Below are 25,692 nucleotides of genomic sequence, written 5' to 3'. Positions count from 1 at the left end.
AATTTTAAAATTGAATTTGTGCTTAGAAGCTACTCCAGTTTACTTCCCAGACAAAAAGAAACTTTATTCTCTTAGAGTTCCACTTTCTGGAGAAATTGTAGGAACACTGAAACTGAAGGAAGGCAGGGGTACACAGTAAATTTGAGTACCTCCCCATTCTGCCACCGGAAAAATTTGAAAATCACTAAATTTATTATTTTTAGAAAGCTGTGACTCTTCCTAACAAATGACTTTCTAAATGAAGAAAGTCCAACCTCTTGTCTTCTCTCTAGTTCATTTTTACACATACCAACTTTCTTGCCAGTTCTCCTCACTTAAAGAAAGCATTCACAGGAGAAAGCATATCGATCTATACAGACACTGGACATATAGACATTTAGATATAAATATATTTCAACACCTAACACAATTAAAATGATTAGACCAGCATTTCCAGATCCTCTTTCTGTTCCAGCCAACTCCCCACATCGGCCCCACCCGTTAGTCCGACAATGCTTCCTCACCTTTGTACTCCTTCAACACAAAACATTTCACTGGCTGCTAAGGATTAACATGTGTAATCAACATAGCTTGAGAAAGAAAATCCACAGTAAAAGTCTGTTTGGGAAACAACCACCATCTAGGTTTTTTTTTTTTTAGTGAATGTTTTAAATTAAGGTATCATTGATATACAATCTTACAAAGGTTTCACATGAGCAACATTGTGGTTACTACATTCACCCATATTATCAAGCCCACCATCTAGATTTACTTACTTTTTGCCATATGCCCTTTAGTACAATACATAGATTTTTTTAATCATTCATGTGTAATTTTTACTATTAATTGCATTAGCACAGACCATATGAAATTGGTTTTGAAAATTAAAAAATAGGCAAATATCAGCAATTTTCTATGACTGAAGCTAATAAAAGAGTCTCAAAATGGCAGCCTCCGAAATCAGGTGATGAGGAGAAAACTGCTAAAGATATTTTCCATAATTTGTATGTGATAATGAGACCCAGGACTTCTCATTAACAATTCTGAGTACTGCAATTGCATAGGTTTAGTCCTATGCTTTTAAGACCTTTGCACAGATATCAAAATTTGGTGTTTCCAGCAGCCAAATTACACTGGGAAAGACCTCCTATCATTGGCTCTGTTTTACCAATTAGGAAACTGGGGTCCAGAAAGGTTCAGTGACTAAAACAAGATAACACAGCTAATAAAAGCCAAGGATGAGACTTAATGGAAAAACTCATCTGGCTTTAAATTTAGTGCCCTTTCCCCTACTCGCTTTGTCTCTGACCTAAGGAGATGAAGGTGTCCAATAACAATTGTGACTTTTAAATAAATACAAATTGGAGATGAAAGAGTATATATACAGAACTGCTCTGCCCCTTAACTGTTCACACAACAGTGGCAATAATCACATTGTATAAAATAGTCAATATTATTGGGACTCAGATTTTTATAGAGGCAATCTCAAATGGTGGAAAAAGCAGCCCTTTTTCAAATAAATAACTGAATTTCAATCTACTGTGACCTTGAGCTACAGGTGCTTTGTTTTGCTTTTAGCTTTTTCCTTTTTGATCCTCTTCTATTCTATCACTAATAAAATATCATGATAAAAACTATAACCCCAATGAGCTACAAATACACAATTGAGACATTGCTAGTACCTGTACATAACAACTACTCAATAAAAATGGAATTCCCTCTCCCATCCTTACTAATAACATAGTAAGAGGTGGTATTGGCAAGTGTAAAACCCCACAGGGTATTTCTTGAGTTAGAACCTCACAGGGCCAAGTAAGAAATCACAAAATAAGGAGGAATGAATACTTCTCCCAGTTAACCTCCTACTTTTCCAATGGAAAACTGGGCATCATACTAGTACACAAGTACTGACTCTTATCACCAGATGTCCGCTGAGGACCAACTACCATTAAGTGACCTACACTGTAAACAAGTAAGCCGGTCTTTCCTGGACAGAATAGTGCATCTGACAGTGAGAGAGCCTGGAGATTTGGGTCAGGGCTGTGAGCCCTCCAGTTTGTGGTCTTCTACAGAAAGAGGAGGGAGAAAGACACAAGGGTTATTATTTGCTTAATTCACATGTCTGGTAGATGGATGAAATAAACAGACAACCTTACAAAAAAAAAGAAAACAAGAAAAAATGAAATAAAATATATCTGATCTGTAGGAATTACAATAGACTGGGAAGTTTTACATATCTTTTAAATTTAATTACTCTTTATAAAGGTCTAATGTATTTTGGTATTTATAAACAGTCCAATACTGTCCAGTACATGTATAGATTAACGGCTGACATCTTAAAATAAGCAAACTAACCCCACAAAAAAAAAACCTTATTAGAAAATTTGGCAAGATATATGTTAGCCAGAAATTCTCAAACTTTTAGTCTCAAGATCCCTTTCACACTACTGAGAAGCCTAAAGAGCTTTTCTGTGTAATTTTTATCTAGCAATGTTTACTATAGTGGAAATTAAAATTTTCTAATTTATAAAACATTTTCATTCATTTTAAAAACAGCATCAAATGTTAACATGAAGAATGCATTTTTATGAAAAATAACTATGTTTTACAAAAAAACCTTTAGTTAGAAAAGTAGCATTATTATACATCTTTGCATATCTCTTTAGTATCTGGCCTAAGCTTCTCTCCACTTCTGCATTTGATCAGGTTCAATGTAGCTTTAATATATAAGGAAAAATCTAGTTTCACAAAGATATATAATAGAAAAAGGAAAGAGTATTTTAATGATGTTTGTGATTTTCTTCTTTGGTATCATACCAAAACTCAACAAGGGGTAGTTTCTTTAAGGTTGGTTGAAAAGCAGAATCTAAACCCTTGTCAGTGAATATTTTTGTTACATTAAAATCATTTAGTCTAACTGGGTCTTTGAGAAAATCTTTTACCAGTGCTAGATTTCACAACATCATGTAATCACTGGTCATTTGGAGAGGTCATTCATGCAGAACTTTGAAATATAACTACTTTTCCTTATATAGAATCAAAACAATTACAGGCACTGATCTCAGTCTAAGTACTGGGAATTATCATTATTTATTTCCCTTGATGAAGGCTCAGTCACTCATTTTTTAGAAAAAGTCTGGCAAATCCCCAAGTCTGAATTACTGTAGTTTGTGTATCATTCTTTCAAGTAGAAATGGTGTTCCATGAAAAGAGCATCTCATTCATCTTGAGACTCAATCACGCAAGTGTTACTACTCTAGGCAACTATCATATGTGGCAAACATGCTCTATGAATAGTTCTTTCTGTGTCACTTAAAAGACACATGGTTAATGGGTAAGATTTAATCAAATTAACATGTGTATTAATTACTTCATCAAGGACATTCTAAAGGGAACTTGACTTTTTGTATTCTTTTTTTTATATTGATCGCAAGGCAGTAAGGTATACAGTGACTATAGGGCAGTTACGTACATGGCCTTGATTTGTGCTGAATTATCCCCACAAAATTTGTTTTACACACCATGGCTCTTGCACATTAATACAAATGTCAGCACAATGAATGAAAAAGGCAAATAACACAGCAGTCTTTTGAAAATGGGCTGACCTAATGGTCTCCCACCATGAAAGGGTGTCAGAGACCCTCCTGGTTTCACAGACCAGATTATGAGAACTATTATTTTAGACTTTGAGAAAGGAAAATTTTCTTTTGATACAAAAAGCACTGATGTGGGAGAAAATGATAATTTTACTACATTAAAATTAGCAGCTTTTGTTTATCAAAATGTATCTTTAAAAATGAAAAGACAAGTTTTAATCTGGGAGCTCCTATTCACCATCCATCCATCCAATAAAGCAGTTATCAACAATACCTAAAGAATTTCTATAATCAATAATAGCACAGACAACCCAACTGAAAAGTGAGCCAAAGATATGACTAGACATTTCATGGACATAAACAATGATATCATAGGCAGATGTGACCATATCATTAGTGATCACGGAAATGCAAGTCAAGACCACAATATAACAACATTCCACAAGCAAATATTTAAAATTCTGAGAAATATGAAATGCTGAAGAGGATTCCCAGGGCCATTGCACATTACTGATAGGAGTATAAACTAATGTGACCACTTTGGAAAATAGCCTGATATTATTTCCCATAATTTAACATTCATATACCCTATGACTCAGCAATTACATTCCTGCATTTATACCCACAAGAAACCCATCAAGAAACAATAAAAACAGACATCTCAGTGTAGTTTACAGGGGCAAAACCTAGAAACATTCCAATCACAGGAAACTGAGTGACTAAACTGTAGTATGGTTGTACAATGGAATGTTAAGGGGGACAAAGGAAATGAATTATAGCAACACTCAATAACATGGATGATATGGGCTATACTTAAATCACTAAAATATTACACATGGTTTTTAAAAAACATCACAATTTCTTATACACACATACACATACAACATGTACATACACATTTGAGGAACACATACACATAACAAAACATAAAACAAGACAGCAGAAGAATGAATATGAGACTCCAGGTACATAGCAGCCAGAGAGATGGCAGTCGTGGAGCATTCAGTTACATGTAGCTTATTATTATCAAAGTCTTGGCTTTTATTTTACAGAATTTGAGGGAAATCATTAATGTCATTAAAAATAACAAAATAAAAAATTTTTAATGTCAACCTTGCATGAACTTGCTAAAGAATGTCATAAATCAAATATGGTCATTCAATTTTATGCAAAGATTAAGAAAGATACCTATATGTTTAACCTACTACACACACAGAATTATAAAACTCTAGAGGACCTGAACAGGCTCAATATTTGATAGTTAAGTAAATCAAGTCTTTAACTTGACCAAAATTGTACAAATTAATTCATAAATTTGATAAATGTCTATTGAATTTCTACTATATGCCCGGCACTAATTTAGCAGTGAAATAAGTTCTGTTCTCATGAAGGTTACCTTTATGGGAGCTATATTTAGGGTTGGGAGTGAGGGGTGATGAGAGAGAATGTAAGTTGAAAAGTAAATATTATTTTAAATAATTAAGATGGCTATGAAGAAAATAAAACATGGTGAAAGGCAGAAGAGTGCTGGGCATGGACTTGACTGTGCCAGACATGAACAGGGAAGGCATCCCTGAGAAGGTGACATCTTAACAGAGACCAATATGAAGCAGCCAGACTTAGATGCTGGAGACAGACAACCTCAGAGGCCAGGGCTCCAAGTATCTCTGCCGCAGTGAGTTTATAGAACTGGCCTTCAATATCACCGCGGTGCCAGTGTGACAGCCAATTAGCCCAGGGATTCCTGCTACTCCCATGTAGTGCTTGACAAAACTCAATTGGCAATGTTTGCAGACCCTTGTGCCAATAAGCCCACACCGGTTTACAAACCAGAAGCCTTTCATGATATATTGGGATACACAGGCTTTGCCAGGCCCAGATGGCAGATGCAGAAAAGCTCACAGGGACAGCTAGGCACTTAAGCTTCTGCCTTTATTTTCAATTTTTGCTTGACTGGGCCAAAATACCTAAGTATCACAATTATCTGCATTTACAGTGAACACTGGGTGACTTGACAAAGGCACAAACACCTTCCCGTGTGCCTTCTCCCCACCCCACCCCCACTCCAGCCCACACACATGAACACACCTGCACTGTTTCCCCAAGCTAATCACGTCAGTGACATTCAGGAGACAGAAGAAGGACGGCTGGCACTTCTGCTGCAGGCTAGACAGATTTTTATCACAGGTAAAATAGTCCCACGGCTAAGGAGAGGCCTCTGCTAGCCAGCAGGAGAGCAGTGGTGTCCCCTGGCTGAGGGACTTGGGCACACAGTCAGTTATACTCCCAGTGATGCTGACATTATACATGCTAGGCCTCTCCCAACCACCTACTAGAGGGGAGGCACAGAACCAAGGTAAAAACAACAGGTTAGATGTTATACAGTCTTTGCAGGCTTGGAAGAGTTGGGTTCCAACCGCAGGTGCCCCGGTTACTATCTCAGGAACTTGCTCAAGCCACTAAGGTTACTCACCTACTTTCCTCCTACGTAAAATAAGGATGTTTAAGGTCAATCATCAGAAACTGACACAGCTCTTACTATGAACAATTTGCTGGGTTAGGTGATAATACAAAGCTGTCTCTCCAAGCAGAAGAGACAAGCTAATAAAAACAAGTTATTTCAGTAGGAAACAATATTCCCTAGTAGTTAAGGCTTTAGAATGACGCTGACCTGGAGTCATATCAAGTTCTACAAACATACCAGTTTTACCACCTCGGACAAATTATTCCACCTCTCTGTACTTTGCTTTCCTCAGCTATAAAATGGGATCACTTCTATTTCTTCAGGACTGCTTAAGGATTTAAAAGCTGTAGTTTGCTCATTTTCACTGCTGCATGAAATCCATGAGGTAACTTTTTAAATCCATTCTTCTGTCAATAATCATTTGTGCTACTTCCACATTTTTGCTATCACAGTGTTTCTATGAGCATCTCTTGAGCGTTTTCTTGGTTTGCTTCTTTGTTGCAAAACATTGAGCTGTTTGTTTCTTGGTTTCCTTCAGTGAGAATTTTTAGAGTGTATACCTAAGGAATTAAAATGCTCAGATACAGTGTGGGGAATGTTCACTGTTTCAAAATATTTCCAATTATTTTCCCAAAGACAGAAACTTCAGAAAAATAATGCTCAACTAGGGATTTTAAAAAGTCCTGGAAGACTACGAAGAGCATGAACAATTTTACAATGCAATGTATGTTCCTATGGATTAAAAATATTTGTTTTAAAAGGGAGGAAATGAAAAACAAAATTCAGGACAGCGTTACCTCCAGGTGGAGGAAGGAGGACACCCCAGGGAAGAGCACAGAGGGAGATGCAGGAGTCCTACTGGGCTCTGGCTCTCAAGTCAGTGCTGTGCTCTGTTTTTTTCATTGTGTTTTGGCTTATGTTACACAAATTCTTTCAAAGTACCAAATATGCCATTAACAAGAAAATGTATTTTCAAAAGCAATTAGCAATTGTCTCTGGCATGAGGTAAAGATCCCAATGAAGGGGAGTTTTTGCTATAAAATGTCATGCAAGTGAAAGAGGAGACCAGACACAGTAGTAGCTCTGGGTAGGGCATGACTAATTCGGCTGGTGGCAGAGCCCTTCCCCATGGAGGTGAAGTGACCTGGCTTTTCAACTTCAAGGGCTATGAGTGACCAGAACTGCAGAAGACTGAGGTGCACAGCAGGAGGGGAAGGACATGAGGCTGCTCAGATGCCAGAACCACCAGACCCTGAGCTCCAAGAGGGCAGGATCCCCAACACCAAGAACACTGCCGGATAACATATACCAAGAGAACAGCTGATAGACGAAGGAAAGTTTGCTTTATAGGTGATGGTTTTAAACAGTGTTCTAAACAAAGATTACTTTGGCTTAGAAGAAAAGGCAGCAAGAGAAAACAAGATGGCCTAGAATAAGAAACACCAATTTAAGGATCAGCAGAGCAGCTCCCAAAGGTGACTGAGAAGGAAAGGTAAGGAGGGTAGCAGAGTCTAACAGCCCGTCGTGCATTTGCTATATGTCAGGCACCCTTCCCTCAAAACTAATACACACACACACACACATGATACACATATTTATACACATGTCTATGCATATATAATGTATATCAGCAAAAAAGTATATATCTACACAAGTATGTATACACACACTCTACTCTCTTTCCTTTAACTGAACCATTGTGAAAATTAAGTTGCAGGCAATCATAACACTTCCCTCCTAAATACTTTAGTATCCATATCTGAAGAATAAAAATATTCTCCTGCATTATTAATCACACTATTATTATACTTGGGAAGATTAATTCAATAATATCATCTGATATAGTCTGCATTCAGATTTATACAATTGTCCCAAAACAATTTCTCCCCCCGCCAAACCCTATCACCAGTCACCCTTTACACATTACATTATTTCTCTTTGGCCTCTTTTGATCTAGAACTGCTCTCTCCTACCCCATCACATTTGTTCTCTTTTCATGACATTTTCTATAGCATCTACACTGGTTGTTTTGTAGAATGACCCACATTCTTAGTTTGTCCAATTGTTCATCTGTGATCAGCTTTTTGAGAAGGTATGTTGTGTACATCTAACTGAATCATATCAGGAGGCATAAAATTTCAGATTATCCATTTTTGGTAAGTTTGATCATTCAGTGACAGCCAGATCTCCCTGCTGAAAAGGTATAATTTTTTTTTGGTTATTATGCTAAATGATCCAGGAGTGATGCTTTTAGAATGGAATATCCTGTTCTTCTACAAACTTTCACTGGATGGCTTTTCGCAACCTCTGAAGTAAGTTATTACTGAATAACTAATATAACTGAATCAATTATTACTCTGAGGTTGCAAAATGGTGACTCTGTATGCCTATCATTTCTTCTACATTTTCCAGCTTGCATCCTTCTGTAAAGAAGGCCTGACCTCTGTCTTCATCTTCCCTTTTCTTAATCCTTATTTTTAATATCATCATCAACTCCTGAATTTGATTTCTTTTTCCAATTATTTTCATCTATTCCTGTCATTCTTATTGATAACCAAATTGTCAAAGATGTCCCTTCAAGTCAGCTCCCATGTACTTTTTTTACATTTCACCATTGATGTAAGAACTGCCTTGCTCTTTGCCCACAAGGTATCTCAAATAACCTTGTACTTCCCCTGTGGCTAATCTGAAATCAGTCATTTCTCCAGGAAGTCCTGGTTCCTTTTAGGTGGCAGCGATACATAGAAACAAGATGAGCTCAGTGATACTGGGGAACCACTACTTCTCCATCCACAGAGGGTTCTCTGGTTTTTTAAGGATGGAAAAGGTGTGAGGAAGTTTATAGCTACTGGGGTATCAAGACTTCTAGACCTATAGGCTAGACCTGTTTTCTTAAGGACCTTGAAGAGAAAGATCCTGAAAAGACAAAAGAGGAAAGCAATAATGTTTGGGGAAAGTCAGTATAGGCTTTAATGTATGGAGAAAGTCAGTATAGGCTTCATCAAACATTGTTTAAATGTACAGAGTAAGATATAACTGGTCTCGGTCCAAGTAAGTCATGAGCATGAAACTGAAATGCATGGTACAGATTTTTTATGTATAGATACTACATCTGAGGCAATAATGAAAGGCATCTAATCTAATAGCTCTTATGGGGCATAACAAGACATAAAATGACTTTCTTATAATGTACTTAACTCATATTAAAAGTCACTAGAAAAGTAAAGTAATCACAAATGGAATGCTCCAAAAAGGACATGGATATTTAACAATGGATCCCAGTCTGTGAGCCTAAGAAATCATAAAAAGTAAAGATTCCATTTCATAGGCACCTGAGAACCTCTTCAAGCTGCATAAAAATGCATTTCTCACATTTAAGTCCTACCCACTTTTAAGTAAATATAGTTGCTTCATCATCACATACTGTGTTTAATAAAATACAATTAATTTCATTTATAGACCTGCCCAATCATAAGTTATTGTTACAATGTATTTTGTTAAAATCAAAGGTTACTGATTCCTCCAACATGTAAGACGTATGAAATTTTAGGTCTTAAAGTGTATGGAGAGCATTTCTCTGCAGTATTCTCACTCCCACTGAGTCCTGGATATTTATATTCTCTTATTTAGCTCTGTAAGCCTGATTTTTGAACACACAGGTGGTTGATACTTAGCTAGGTAGTTAAAGCTGCTGTTTTTGTAAAAATTAGAATGTTCCCCATCCTTATAGCAAAGGGATATGTGTTAATGCTCTAAGCCCTAAAATCAAGATCTGAGTACTGCATGTACAGCTGAGAAATGCTAACACCATCTCAGTGAGGCAAAAAGAGGTCAGAGATTCATTTCCTTGCCTGGCCCCAGGGAGTATAACCACACATTCCAAAACAATGCCACAGAGGAGCAGACTGGAAAAAAGTCAGGAAGCCAAGCAACCCCATCTAATTCAGACAGAGCAAGGGATCTGTCTGCAAAACACTGAGGACAGGAATTCCACAGCTGTACGCCACTCTCATCGGAGCTTCGGGCATGCATGGACTGCCTAGTAAAAGCACAAAACAGTCTGGATTTCACTTGTCCTCCCTGCCGCTGAGTGCCACCAACTGTGCCCAGAGCAGAGGGGCTGTAAGCAGCACAGCCTCCCTCCCTTTCTCCACCACACAGGCACTGCAGGGCCAGATACCCGAGCAGGTCTGGAGCACTAGGCAAAGGCCCCACTGTGCTTTGTGTTGCCCACCACCAGGCAGAGGACCGCCCACTTAAAATATATCTGGGAGGTAGGGAAAAGGTGTGTGGGAGCCTGAGCCAGAGGAAGTCCTGGAAGACTGAGTCCCAGAGATACCTGATTGTTCTGTTGTCAGCTGAGCCACTCCCTGAACCCCCAGTGTTCCCTCTCTGTCACACACTGCCAAGCACCAAGAATTTCTTATAAGAAAAGGAATTATATGAGGTAGCAACTATTATCCCCTCATTTTAGAAATACAGACACTGGAACATAGAGGCAAATAGAAACTATCCAGTATCACAGCTGTTAAGAAATGGAGCCATGTTTGAACCAAGGTCCACTGTCTAACATGAAGCTTTTAATCATTATGCACAGTCTGCCCATTATTCCAACAGAGCAGTGAAGAAAACTTTGCATTCTGAGATCTATGCATATGAATTACATATTGCTGATGAGTTATTCAATATTAGGCTAAGGTTTAGCTCCAAGAGGAGTTCTTCTGATATCAAAATGGTATTAAATGCACCTACCATTAAAGGGCTATTCCAGTAGTTCTCAACTGGGAACATTGAGAAGTATCCAGAGACAGTTTTGATTGTCATAAACCATGGGGTGTCACTGGCACCTAGTGGATAGAGGCAAGGGATACACTACACATCTTACAATACACAGGATAGCTCGCCCACAGAGAACTGGAAATACATAAGAATGTCAACTGTGCCAAAGGTGAGAAACTCTTGGCTATACCACAGACTATAGGAGAAAATCTCCACAAGTCCATCCTGACAACGCATATGCAGTTCCTGGTACAAAGGACAGGGATGGGTGGCCATTTTCATGGCCCCAAAAGTTGGGCACCTATGCCACAGCTCATCTCCTCCGGCAGCTCCTGCGACCCGCTGGCCAGAGCACAGCCGTGAAGACCCCGCCCAAGCCCGGGTGCCGGTCCTGCATTCCACTATGAGTCCTGCTCAAAGCAATGTAAGGGAAGAGGCTGGAATTAAAAGAAAAGACTGGGTTTGGCATGATCCGTTTATTATCCACCCTAACTCAAGGCCCATGACCACACATCATGGATGTTTTGCTCCATAGCAGACATTCACAGATTTTTCATCTTTGTGAGTTTTAAAGTCTATGGATTGGAGGGTCCAGGAAGAAAGCCTGGCAATCAAGACCAAGCTGAGCTTATGCTTTGGTGGAAGAGGAAGTTAGATGTCTGCAAGTCAGCCTAAGAGGAGGATGTTGATATTTCTAATATGAGAGAATTAATTAGCACAGTTCATCAATTTAAATATGTGACCACGGTATTCAACCAACTATAAATTAAACTAAGCATACTTGACATTATCCTACATTTTAACTGAAGTCAATGGGCCATAGTGGACAAGAGTTAGGAGGATCAAGTCAGACCTAATCAGGAGCTCATGTCAACTATAAGAAAAACCGGCTGAAGATAAGATGCAGCAACAAGCAGAGCCCTTCTCATGCCAGGGGCCCTGGGGAACCCATGAGCAGCTTCAAAACCACACATAGCAGAGCTGGGTTTCTCCAGCAACAGGGTGTCCACCACCTGCTGATTGATGTCATTTGCTTTAATTATCATTGCGAAGGGTTCCTGGACATCAGTATAGAAGATAGAAAGCTGAATCCAAATAAAAAATCAGAAACATGTCAATTTTTACATACTTTCAGAAACTGGCAAATAAAATGGAGGTTCTCTATGCTGTGGTATCTGGAAACTAACTAGAGAAACTGAAGACATCTAGGCCTTGCAGACCTTTAAAACCTAGATCCAAAACAGGACACAGACACAAACTCACACACACGTATGCACCTTCCATCAACAAAGTACTGGCTAAGTGACTCCTGAAGCCGGAACTCCAGAAAAACGCTGAAGGGCCTGCGTATTTGCTCACTCTCACACACACAAGACATGCTGCCCTACATTCCCTCAGAGGGAGGGGAGAACCAGCTTGGAGCTGAACAGACTTATATTTGAATACTGTCTGGTCACATGTTAGCTACCCAATTCACCTTCCATGAGTTACTTAACCATTTTAAGCATCAGTTTCCTCATTTGCAAAATGGTGGTAATAGTAATTCCCTGGCAAGGATCAATCATGTTACCCAAAAGCTTGGGCAATCCACATGCCCTGGGCTCACTGTCATCTCATGTGTCTTGGTGCATGTGCCCAGTAGCTCTCTCTGCCCAAAACTCCCAAACCCCCCTACCTCTTCTTTGAGTGGCTAAAGCCAATTAATGATCCAGGAGGGTTGCCTTGATACCTTCATTCCTGAAGTTGATGGGTGTTAGGTGCTCACTCTGTTTCTATGCCTCCTCCTTCAATGAGAGCCTCATGTTACACCCAGAAGCACCACTCTGGTTTCCCTCTAAACTGGGACCTTCCTGAGAGTCCCTGTGGCTAATGTTATCTCCAGCATGCCTGGCAAACACCTTCTGATGCATTTAGTGAGCAAATGAATAAAAGGTCTCAGCAAAGGAGGAAAGATGAGGCACAGTCAGGAGTCAAGACCATACTGGCCCTTAAGACACAAGATTTCAATCAGGAGAAATCAATACCACCCAGTGCTGCAGAAGGTCAGGAAATAAGGCAACTGAGAAATGCATAATAAACTTAGAAACAAGGTCCTAGCAGCCTACAAGAAGTGTGGAGTGTGACAAACATTTCTCCAGTAAAGGAGAAAGTGAGATTCCCACTGGCTGAGCCCAGAGAGAACATAGGCCAGAAACTATGGGGAGAGCAGAAGAGGGTTAGATATCCACTTTGAGAATCTGATAAACAAATATTTATCTAGGAAACAAATAATTATCTCACATAAAAAGATATGAGGGACCTTGGATTAAAGTTTTTGATGTTTGGACTGGAAGGAGGGAGGAGGAAATATCAGATTATTACTTTACAAGAATTGAACAAAGAACAGGAAGGAAAATGCTCATCAGAAGTGAGTACTGATAAAAAAAAGTGACTTAGAAACAATTTATTTCTCATATACACTTTTCTTCTAATTATGAAATATTTCAGTACACAATAAAAATATAGAAACTAACACTGGTAATACCAATGCACCCAACTGACCAATACTGATGTAGTATTTTCATGTAGTTGTTTCAGAATTTAAGAGATGAGATCCCCCCCAACACAGCTGAAGGCCAACCACTCTACACCATCCCTTGCTATTCCTTCCCTCCCTAGGAGTTAAGTGCTGCCTTGAAGTTAGGATTGTCATTCCCAACCAGGACATGTTTTGTGCTGTCCTGGATCACATACAACATTACTCCACAAAGAACTTCATCTCTCTGTTCTATTTCTAAAGAGAACTTCATGACCTCGTAGGAATATGCCAGGTAAATTTAAGGTGTTCTTTATCACTTGTTCTCAAGTAGCTTTCTATAAAATACCTGTTAACATTTCCAGGAGACCACATGAATGAATTATGATGAAATCTGTAATGAAGAAACCCTAAGAAAGATCCTAGATTTCCGGGCTACCTAAAATGGAACTTTTTCCAATCTGGAGTCCCAAATACAGCAAAGAAAAACAAGTTTTTTACCCTCTACACCAAATACTTATTAAATGTCCTGAGTAGAGGTCTGAAAAAATAAACTTGCTACTCCAAGAAGGTTGCTGCACTAAAAGCATCAATATCACACCCGCCCTATGGAATCTGAGTGTTCATTTTAGCCAAAACCCCAGGTAATGTGTATGCACACTAAAGTCTGGGAAGAACACAGACCATCGCATAACCAAATCCAACCACCCTTCTGCCCAACTAATCCTCCACTCATCAGATCACAAGGTTTTCAGTTCTCTCTACAGGGTCCATGCATCAGTTTCCTTAGACCAGGGGTTACCAACCAGGGGTGAGGTGACCTCCCAGAGGACATACGGTAACAATGTCTGGAAACATTTTTATCCGAACTTGGGAGATGGTGCTACAGGCATTTGGTCAGTAGAAGCCAGGGATGATGCTAAACATTCTACAGTGCAAAAGACAGTCCTCTACAACAGCTAATCATTTGGCCCCAAATATCAGCAGTGTGAAGGTTTTTAAGAAAAAACCCTGCCTATGATTTGCTGGCTTAAATGATCAATTGTTAGCTTCAGTATTTTAATGAACTGACATGAGCTTCTATATCCATGAGGGGAATAAAAACAATAACTAAAAGCACTTCAAGTCCAACACTCTCAAGTAAAGAGTTTATAAGTTTCCCTCAAGAGCTCACACCAAACCAGCATTCGTCAATGTTGAAGACCAAGTATATTAAAACAACAAATGCACATGTTGAAATATTTCACAGTTATATAAGCTGAATTTAAAATTCAAGTACATTGTTATCATACATACTTCCCCAACAAAAACATTCTGGTCTTCATGTAACTTCATTAATTTATTTTTCTCCTATGATACAGGATCATTAGTGAAAAAACACTTTGGCCACTTCAAGATGACAAGCACTCACTGGACTACATTACTTGATTGAAAAGAACTTCATATTATTGAAAAAAAATTTTTAAGGCAATTGAAAAAACCCTCCAGTGTTATCAAGAGCTTTGTTAATTTCATCAAAATTGATGAAGGAATAATTTCTCTTCAGAGAAAATAGAATTATGGCACCCAATTAGAATAGTGGAAGGGGGTCCACATATAAGAGAAAAATAGGTCTCTGTGCATAATTACAAAGAATATGAGTAATGAGCTCAGGCTGACTAAGCATGTTTTTAGTAAGATGAATGTATTTATGGAATGAGCATGGCTTTGTATGGCCCTGTATCAACTAAATTCTGCCCAGAGAGACCTGAGGTTATACATAATTCTCTACACATTGAAAACACTTAAAAAGCAACACAATCCTAAATCTTACGTCACACTAAGGGACAGGGGCACTATCTAGACTGGAAGGAGTCTTTGACATTCATATTCTAACTGTGCCAAAAAAAAAAAACTCAGAGAAAGCAATTCATTACATGCTAATACACTTTAATAGCTGTCTTTTGGTCTCATAAATCCCATGCTACCATGTTTTAATTATGTTACCAAAGATCCAAAGTGAGCAGTATAGATAGACTAAAACATTTCACACCATTTCATTCTCCTTTACCTGGAATTGTGGATCAAGAAAGAGCTCCACCTAAGAGAAGCTTAAAACTTCTACTCTGAAAGATCCCTTTTTAAAAAGTTTTACCACATACAGAAATCTTTCTTAAATGCAGCATCAAGAATTAGGGAGCATTGTTTATGTTCCTGAAGCCTCTAGGGTAACATAACAACAACTTTCACTACAGAAATTCAGAGGTAATCTCAGAAGTAACTACCATGGGCAGGGCTGACTACACCTCCACGAATCCCACTTTTTGAGGTGATCATCATCCAGAGGTCCTTTCCCGCTTTTTTGTCCCTGCTTTGTCTGTCTCCCATCTTTAATGTGCTGGGACAAGTTGCTTAGACATGGTGAATCAACTGAGCCTGGAGCAGGAAGGGCAGGGCAGTTGGGCCACACCAAGACATTCTTAGTTTTCTTTCTGAGTGACTTAGTTTTTATTTTTATGCTACTGTATAAAATCAGCATCAGTATGTGAATATTTCCTCCACTCATGAAATGTTTTTAAGTTTCTGTAAGTCCCTTTACCAGGACATTAAATCTAGAGATAAGGGGAGCAGACTGAGCAGATGTTACAAGGTCAAAGTGATACATGTCTCTCTAATGATCTTGTCCTATTTTTCACTCAACACATATTCCTGCCTTTTGGTCTCAATATATAACTGGCTGCACTTGTAGAGCCATAAGATGTGTCCTTTTTCACATACGTCTCTCAGTTTGTCATTGAGAAACTACATGCGCTGAGACACCAAATACAGTAAAATGTGTACCAAGAGGACACAGTGCCCTACCACCACCACTGCTAAAGAAATAGTATTTCAGAGTTTGAAAATTGCAACCAGAATTGCCTTAGACTTCCCTTTAGCTAGTTAATCATGGAGTGTCCTTTTCATTTGCCACTGCTGTATCTGACCACACAACAGTGCAGGTGACAGTGACATCCTACTTCTTCCTTCAGCTGGCATTTCTCAAGCCTTTCCATTCTAAAATGGGGACTCTTGTCTGCAACTGCTTAAAAATGCGCCAAAATAGCAAGATGATGTTCGGCGGGGAAAGATCCAGGCAAGCCTGGAGTGGTCATTCTATTTCAGAAGGCACACATGCTCCTGAAGTTTACCTGGCTCAGTCAGCACCTCCCACTAACCTGAAAGTGAGGTGGGGAGGCCGTGTGTGCATCATGAAGCACACACGCTCAGACCCTCAACACTATCAGGAATCTGAGAATAGGGCTTGGGCATCAGGCTACATGCAGACATGCTGCAGCTCAAAAGTATTTAAGTAACAAGACTCTGATAAAACGTCTTTACATAGATTTCTATAAGAAAAGGAACTGCTGCGCTAAATCATTTCGGGGAAGCTTCACTATTTCACTATATAAGTATATATTATAAATATTCCTATTTCAAAATGTATCAGTATCTGCATTTTTTAAAACCATAAACTGCAATGAATTTAACAAATACTGAGTACCTACCATGAGCACCACACCCCTCTGACTGAGGGGGCTGTGTCCCCAGCACTGGCAACCCTAGGAGCATACAACAAAATATATTCTGCCAAGCCCCTGATCTGTCTCCTACTTACTACTACACCTTACTATCAGGGGACAAGACAAATCATCTGCTAAGACACAGACTCTTTGTCATAGTGGACAGTTAAAAATAAAAAATAGGGCCCCTTCACTTACCATCTCAAACATGAAACAGGCCACAGAAGACCTATATAGAAGCAAAGGACTTCAAACCCAGTATGATCAGAGCTAAATGTGCAGGGGGTAAAGATTTCCTTCCAAATGGAGTCCAGGGACTGACAAAATCAAGTGACTAGAAATATATCTAGTTTTGCCATGTGGTAGGCATGAAGGAAGAATACACAGAAGACATTCTTATGTGGGAAGTAGTGTACAAAGTTTGCACGTTTTTTTAAATTTGGAATGTGAATTTCATATTCCTCATTTTTAAATTCTACTTTCTCAGTCTTCCTTAATTTTACTGGCATAGCCCTTTACTCGTGTACAAAGCACCATGCTTGCCACCACAAACGAGAAACAAAAAGATGAACAAGATAGAATCTCTGACCTCAAGGAACCCCCCTATCCTCCACAGTCCTTCTTTCCCATGATCCCGGACTAGATGCACGCTTCTTAAGAGCGGGGATTCGTGTCTTGTATTTCCAAATTGCATATTCATTTATTTCACAAATATTTTAACTATGTAATGTCCTAAATATAATGCTAGGAGTGCAGAGATAAAAGACGACCGGTCTCTCTCCTCTGGAGGAACCTACAGTAGTGGAAGAAACAAAAAACAGCCAGGAAGATGAGTGTTGTAATAGGAGAGAGACGCCGCTCTATGAGCACACACATATAGCACTTCCCACTCAGTCCACTCTGACCCAGAGGGCAGAGTGTCCTACAGGAAGTGACACCCCAGCTGAGCCTCAAGGATGAAGAAAAGTTAGCCAGCCAAGAAGGCAGCCAAAGAGTTTTCCGCACAAACGAAACGTGTGCAAAGTTCCAAGGTAAGAGAAATCATGGAACCTCTAAGGAGGTACGAGGGCTTTGGATGGAAGTAATTTACTGCTGTGAGTGGAGAAGCAGGGATTAGACCAAGAAGGGACTTTTGTAAGTCAGCATTAAAGATTTAGGACTTTATCCTGAGGGCAAGAACCAACTACTAAAGATTTTTTTCAACTAGGATGCTGATATTATGTATAAGATGGGCAATAATTTACTTTGATGTTATCAATGGTCTTTCAAAGGAGTTCCAATCTTTCCTGTGCTCTAAATCAATATACCTGACATCAGTGAAGAATATACAAGATTCCTTAAAAAAGGAAAGGTCTAGGTAATAACTGTTTTATTGAACAGCATTGTTCAATAAAAATATGATGCAATGCACATATGTAATTTTAAATTTCCTAGTAGACATATTCATAAAAAGTACAATTAAGTGAAATTAGATTATATTTTACTTAATGGAATAAGTAAATATTATTCTAAACAATAATTCAACATGAAATCAATTACTTAAAATATTGAGATATTTATTATTTTCTTTCAAACTTTCAAAAAAGTTTAGAAAATTCAGTGTACATTTTACACTTATATCTCAATCTGGACAGGCCACATTTCAAAACCTCTAGACCCCCTATGGTTACTGGTTAGCCACATTGGACAGTGCCGATCTAGAATGTACTTTGCATTTCACAGAATCTTTAAAGGAATTTTTATCATTTGTGTTTTTCTAGTTTATAAAAATAATGCAAATCAGCTTTTCAAGGGAAAGAAAAAACACAGAAGAGCTCAATTTTGAAAGGTACCCATAATCACAACCAAAAATGCCAGTTACATCTGGATGTGTATGCTTGTAAGACAGTCTATGTCCAAAATATATGTAGAAGTTTTAAAAAGTATAGTGTACACCAATAGCTCTTAAACTTATTAAGCAGAGTTCTGAATAAAATGTGATTCTTAGTTTTCTTTTAACCTTTGAGATATTTAAATGAGTATTTCCTAGAACTTTGGATTTTAAAGGAAACTCATCATTTTAGGGAAAACGCTTGTCTCCATTATTACTACAACTCTCAGACTGCCTTGCTTCTGTTTTTCTTTCCTGTCATCTGCTCTTCCCCTTTCGAAAGGAAGAAAGACAGGGAGGAAGGAGTGCTTGACTGATTCATAGCGAAACTGATAAATACCCCATTTTCAGGACATGGTGGGCTGACGATATTCACGGACCTGCGTGCATTACGCGGAGGCTTCCCGAGCTGAGTGGCCGCCGCCCGCTGCGCTGCAGGCACTGCCTCCGGAAGCCTCGCGATGAACGCCACCACCACGGCGACCCCGGCGGAGCCCTGCTTCCAGAACACCCTCATAACTCAGCGAATCGTTCCCGTGCTGTACTTCCTGGTCTTCATCGCCGGGATCCTGCTCAACGGGGTGTCGGGATGGATATTCTTTTACGTGCCCAGCTCCAAGAGTTTCATCGTCTATCTCAAGAGCATTGTTGCTGCTGACTTCCTGATGAGCCTGACTTTTCCTTTCAAGATTCTGGGCGACTCGGGCCTGGGCCCCTGGCAGCTGAGGGTGTTCGTGTGCCGGGTCTCTGCCGTGCTCTTCTACGTCAACATGTACGTCAGCATCATGTTCTTTGGGCTCATCAGCTTTGACAGGTACTATAAAATCGTGAGGCCTCTTCTGACTTCCTTCATTCAGTCAGTGACGTACAGCAAACTCCTTTCGATGGTGGTGTGGGTGTTCATGCTCCTCCTCGCTCTGCCCAATATCATCCTGACCAACCAGAGTGCTGGGAAGGGGATGCGGATACAATGTATGGATCTTAAAAACGAACTGGGACGGAAGTGGCACAAAGTATCAAACTACATCTTCGTGGGTATCTTCTGGGTTGTGTTTCTTTTGTTAATAATGTTCTACACTGCTATCACAAAGAAAATCTTCAAGTCCCATCTTAGGTCCAGAAAGAATTCCATTTCAGTCAAGAAGAAATCTAGCCGCAATATATTTAGCATCATGTTCGTCTTCATTGTCTGTTTTGTACCTTACCACGTCACCAGAATCCCCTACACGCATAGCCAGTTGGGACCTCACTACAACTGCCAGTCAAAAGAAACCTTGTTTTATGCAAAAGAATTCACTCTGCTACTCTCAGCTGCCAACGTATGCCTGGACCCTATTATTTATTTCTTTCTATGCCAGCCATTCAGAGAAATCTTATGTAAGAAATTGCACGTTCCATTAAAAGCCCAGCATGATTCAGAAAGTTCCAAAGTCAAAAGGGGAAATGCAATGCAAGAAAGCACAGATACTTTCTGAATTCCTACTTCTTTCAAATAAAGTCTGTGTATACATATTATAATCTTCAAGTACATAATAATAAATAAAAAACAGGTCCATAATAATAAGTATCATCGCTAGGCATTACTAATTTAGTACAATAATAAAACTGAAATATGTTCCCATGTTGTTTTTCAACATCTAAGAAAAAATAAGACATACATTGTTCAATTTTATTCCACCAAAACAGAAGGTTTACATTTATAATCATGAGTCTGGTCAGTTAATGTAGAACTTTAAATAGCAAATAAAATAGGAAGCTATCAAGACAATTAACAGGGGTGTCTTCCTTCTCTAAACACAAGAAGTAAGTTACATGATTTTTTTTCTCAACAGGGTCATTAAAGACCAACTTAAAAGCAGACAGTTTGATAAAGAAACAGGTTTGTTTGTAGTAGAACAGTCACTTTTTCTCAGATTTGAAAAAATAGGATAAGCAGACACACACACACACACACAAATCACTCAAGAAATCTGCTGATTAATCTCATGTCATTTCAAAGAAAAGCAGATATGAATTTTGCAATAAAAATCGTATTTTCTTCTGACACCATTTTAAGGCTAATACAAGATATATTTCAGAATGTGTTATATGAAGATTTGTTAAGCCACTTAATGAGCCTGAGGTTCTAGTGTCGATATTTTTAAGTGGCCCCTACTGAAGGGAGCTAGATACTGGCATGTGTTGCCAACAACTTCTCCCTGTCCAATGGGAACCAAACAATAGGGTGACTGGGAAAAAGACACACACATACACACATTCCTCCATGCTGGCAATACACATTAGTCTCCAGAGGTGGGGAAAGCAGTTTAGAAAACAACAGGATTGATAAGAAAATCTAAAATTTACAAGAAATTACACATAAAATGAAAATGTACATATCACATTTTCTGAAAAAATAGAATATTCACAGATATGGGACATGGTTGCTGGCTCAAGATTCATCAAAACTAAATTTTTTCTCAGTGATTAACTGGCTACAAGACATTCAGGCCATCTTTCAAATGTTCTTAAACAGGTTTGTAAGTTTATATATATGTCATGCTTTCTTATATATGTATGAATAAAGGAATTATTTTTTAATGTTTTTTTCTTAATAATCAAGATATGAAAAAACATTACCAGATTTCCTCATAGTGAAGACATGAGTGGTTTCTTTAATATGATCAGTTACTCATGCTAATGGAAGGAAGACAGTTATATGGAGAATTCAGAAATTCTATTTGCCACAGAGTTTTCAAAATTTTTCATATGCTCTAGGACCTCATCAGATTTTAGGTAGAAAATTCAGAAAAGCACCTTAAATTAAGAAAGAGCTGGGGAGGTTTTCACACTCTGTCTACTTTCTACCCTTGTAAAAGCTCCCTATCCCAACTCTCAGGAAGAGCAAAACCAGCAACCTGTGATAAACATGCTGGGCAAAACTAAGCTTTCTTTATGTGTTTGGCTAAATAAATCTGCAAAATAAACTGGCTGTGTTTATTCTTCACAATTTCCATTGGCCAGGACAAGTTACTGAACACTGGTGTCTTCCATGACCCCTTCTGGGCCATGGGAGACAATGTAAGTAAAAAAGATAAGCAGCACACAGCTTCTGTGTCTTTTGTTAATTGTAACTGTTGTGCTAAAGCATATCAGAAATGAGAGAGGTAAAATCTTTCAGGAAACAGTATGCAATGCAGGTAGGGTACTAAGCAAGAGTTGGGTAACAAGTTATTGCACATGAGAATTTTAAGGTCCAGGGCTACAACAAAAAATAAAGCTGTTGAGCAATGGAACAATGGATTAATAACCCAGAAATACTTCTGAGATCATCAGTGACTTTTTTTCAATTATTTTCCAGAATAATTTGTTTCTTTTCTGTAGCTAGTTTTAAATAAAGCTTGTAAATAAGTATTTGCTACAAGTTAAGTAATACAACATTTAATCATTTTGTACAAGCAATGCTATGAAATGTTTAGAATATTTTTTAAAGTGGCATATGGGAAAGGAAAGCTATGTTTTTTTACAGTGGTTCTTTATGGGGGATGTCCTGTCATGAAATGGTAATGCACATGTCAATGGTATGGTGCAGAGAACAGGTGAGCAAAAGGTCACAGTGACTTTACTGTTGAAGACCACGGCAGCACTGGTTCCTCCACAGTCCTTTTTGCCCAAAAGGAAACTCCAAGTCTTTTTCGGGGGAAGATATGTTTTCATTTGTATGACATTATCTTTTGATATTACAGATATTTTCTGTATTAATAAAGATACTCTTTTTTCTCTTTTTCTTCAGAGTTAAAAGATACAGGTTGCAGCAGTAGGGTTTTAAAGACAGAGAACACTAATAGCATATACATTTCTAACATCATAAAGTAGAAGCAAAACAGTGCAAGGGTGTTTTCTAGATTTTATGAATTAATCTTTTAGGTGAAGCTAATGTATCAAGATCTTCTCATTTGTAAAAAAAATACAACTGAAACTGGTCTTATGCAATGAACAAGATTTATTGGCTAACAAACCTGAATGTCCAAAGTTGTGGGTATGGCTTTAGTTACAGACTAATGCAGGGCCTCAGCTGATGTAACCAGGGCTAGATTTGTACCATGTCTCCAGCCACCTTCCATGGTGTTAGTTTCAACTCACAGGAAGCTGTAGGCTCTTCTACTGTGGTAGTGAAATGAAATGCACTTGTAGACTTTACATCTCCACAGCCTGTCCACCAGAGAATTTCTCCAGATATCTAGAGCTTGCTCTCACTGGGTCATTCTGGGTCATGTTCCACCCCAATGTGTGGCCAGGGAATAAGAAACATGTTGACTGTCATTTATGGCCTCACCCTGATTTTGGGGACAGAGTGAGCTCCATTATAGTATGTGGTCAAGAGTGGGGGAAAAGAATTTCCCAAGAGAAGTTTTGCTTTTACTATTGGGAAATAGGGAGGTTGTGGAGATAACCTATAAATAAGCAACAATGATGATAACATTTTATAAAAAAGCCTTGAAAAATTCAAACATCTCAGTGGGCAGGTTTCATGTGTAATTTTTTTAATGATTATGATCTCTGTGTTTCTTGATTCCTTTTATCTCAAATGTTTCCTTTATAAAAACACCTTAGAGTATTTTTGTATAAGTAGTTGAATCATTATGCATCAAAACGGAACCATGATTCAATTAAAATGAGGACTCCTATTAATGGAGTTATTAGTCATCATCAAGAGCCCCTCTTGAATACCTTTCTACTAGACTTCTGCACTCCACATGTTACAGAGCAGCTGTTGACGTATCATATTCTCTCCACAGATGTGTTTTCTTTTTATTGCTGCCCCAGCAATTAAAACTTTTGTGACTTTACATCTCTTGGCAACACGGGGAAACAACTGGCTGGAGTTAAAGGCCTACTGGCCTCTTGATGAGGCATAAGTTCTTAGCTCATTATCATCCTCAGTTTTCCCTATTTTCTTACAACCATGTTTACATTGCCTTCTTTGCCACCACATACGCCTGATTTTATAAGCCACACTGAGCATGTTGAGCACTTGAGGACCTGCACTATAGCTTTATCTGCAGAGGCCCTGGAAAATGTTCCCTGCTGCCCAAGTGCTCTCCAAGCAGCTTTAGAGTTGACAGGACATATGAGAAGCTACTCTATTCCCATCTCCCCCACCTCCAACAGAAGTTGGGGTATCAGCATGGAATTGGGGCATTATAAAAACAGCACCTCAACAACATCCATCAAACATCTAACCATCTCAACAACAACCTCAACAACACAATATATGAAAAGTATTCTCTGATAAAGCTTATAAGGCTACTTGTTACTTTTTGAAGGTGCCCATTGTATAATTCTAAGACTTCTCTCATGGTCATAGTTAACATCTCCTCCCGAGTCCACCTCATGCCACTTTCCAAACACTGTCATCAGTGCTTTGAGGACCTGCAATGCAGGACTTTGGGCCCAGCGTCAACTTGTTGTTCTACTCCCAGTCTCCAGGTGTCACCAGCTCTAACCCACGTGGTATCAGTATGTCTGGAAGCCCGGTGCTACTCGTAATCTTACCCTTCCCACACAAATCCCAAGTCACTAGTGACCTGCTAACCCTCCTGCCACAGTGCACAGGGCTGATTTTCCTACAATTTCATCTCCTGATATAAAAGAACACCAAAAGGCTGGTCTTTTTGCCTCCATAAAATGCTTTATATTACTTAACATAATCTCTTGATAATCCTTTTTCTAACCAAAAAAATTCTCAACATTTCACGTACACCTTCTCCCAAGATGTTAATTACTTATGTTCTACTTTAAACCACTAGCTTTCCTAAGGAATACCAGCTCTCCAGGATCTTACTGACTGAAAACGAGAAGTTGGTCCTCATTTTATTTGTAAATTAAAATCCAGTTTCAACTCCACATTAAAATCACCTTCTAGTTAAGAAAAACATGCCACTATTAAAAAAAAAGTTGCAATGTCATGATCAAGTGTATTTTTTTAATCTCATTGATATTATGAAAGTAGTTAGGTGAATAAAAGGGAAATTGCTATTTTTTAATAGGAAAACCAGTATTTCCATCAATGTTATTAAAAATAAGAGCTCCTTAAGTGCTCACAAAATCATACTCACAATGTCCTAGTTATGACTGCTGAAGCACTGAGGAATATTAGTATGTAAATGAAAAGGAATAAAATAAACAGCAATTTATGCTGTATCAAATAATAAGGTAGCACTGAAAACATAGTGAGGCAATACCCAAACCCCCTTTCTCCCTGCCAGACCTAGTGTTCTGCTGAGACTGCCCTTCCCTGGACAGAAGCCGGCCGGCCCCTCCCAGCCCCACAGATGCAGGGCTCCCCCAGAGACAGCACAGTGATTTCACCTCTGCAGTGGTTCTTCCCATCCAATTTCAGATCTCCACAGCCTCTCACCAAAACAACAGCAATCATTCCCTAACTACTTTCTTGTCTTCCACTTTCTCTCCTAACCCAACAAGCTCCAAGGCCTGCAGGCGTGCAGAGTACTGACGAACTGACAGCTCCTCTCCTCATGTAACACTGCTGAGCTCTCCACTGTTACTTATTAAAACATCAAAGACTGACCAGACTGATCCTAGATTTGGTCTCAGCCTTTTCCTCACACAGATCCTGCTCAGCTACTCTAAGCACCCAGACTGCCTGAGGGCTCCAAACACACTCTCCACCTCCCATCTCTCTGTGGTCCTCCAAACATGCCACCATCGCCCACTCCTCGGAAGAGTCTCCTCATCCCAGCCCCGCCAAACAAATGCACTCCCTGGATCCCACAGGTTCTAACAGCTGGGGGTAGCAAGTCTGACTCACTGCAGGTTCTGCGTATTCCTTGTCACCCCTTCTACACTGCACCCTTCTAAAAGCAACAGAAAGATTCTTGAGGATGGGAGCTAAGGAGGCAGCCAGCAGGGCACCAATATTTATTGTTAGAATTTTTCTGTACTACCTG

The 25,692-nt window shown here is 39.0% G+C and overlaps 2 protein-coding genes across 5 annotated transcripts in view; one reads left to right on the top strand and one right to left on the bottom strand.

Annotated features, from left to right (window-relative positions):
- P2RY14 (purinergic receptor P2Y14) overlaps positions 1 to 23,730 on the top strand; it is a 52,640-nt gene extending 28,910 nt beyond the window's left edge. For 2 of the 4 annotated variants that reach the window (XM_036896354.2, XM_057499196.1), the window contains exon 3: positions 19,094 to 23,730. In XM_036896354.2, the coding sequence (XP_036752249.2) occupies positions 19,204 to 20,217 (1,014 nt within the window). In that variant the 5' untranslated portion in view covers positions 19,094 to 19,203 and the 3' untranslated portion in view covers positions 20,218 to 23,730. Of the gene's footprint in view, positions 1 to 14,694; positions 16,042 to 16,179; positions 17,904 to 19,093 lie in introns of those variants that run through there. The other 2 variants (XM_036896355.2, XR_005026947.2) reach the window with 2 other exon arrangements.
- MED12L (mediator complex subunit 12L) overlaps positions 1 to 25,692 on the bottom strand; it is a 326,362-nt gene that overhangs the window by 178,974 nt on the left and 121,696 nt on the right.

The sequence above is a fragment of the Manis pentadactyla genome, chromosome 1, assembly GCF_030020395.1.
Source record: "Manis pentadactyla isolate mManPen7 chromosome 1, mManPen7.hap1, whole genome shotgun sequence".
NCBI lineage: Eukaryota > Metazoa > Chordata > Mammalia > Pholidota > Manidae > Manis > Manis pentadactyla.
The sequence above is the reverse complement of the archived record's forward strand: the minus strand, read 5'-3'. Positions and strand labels throughout refer to the sequence as shown.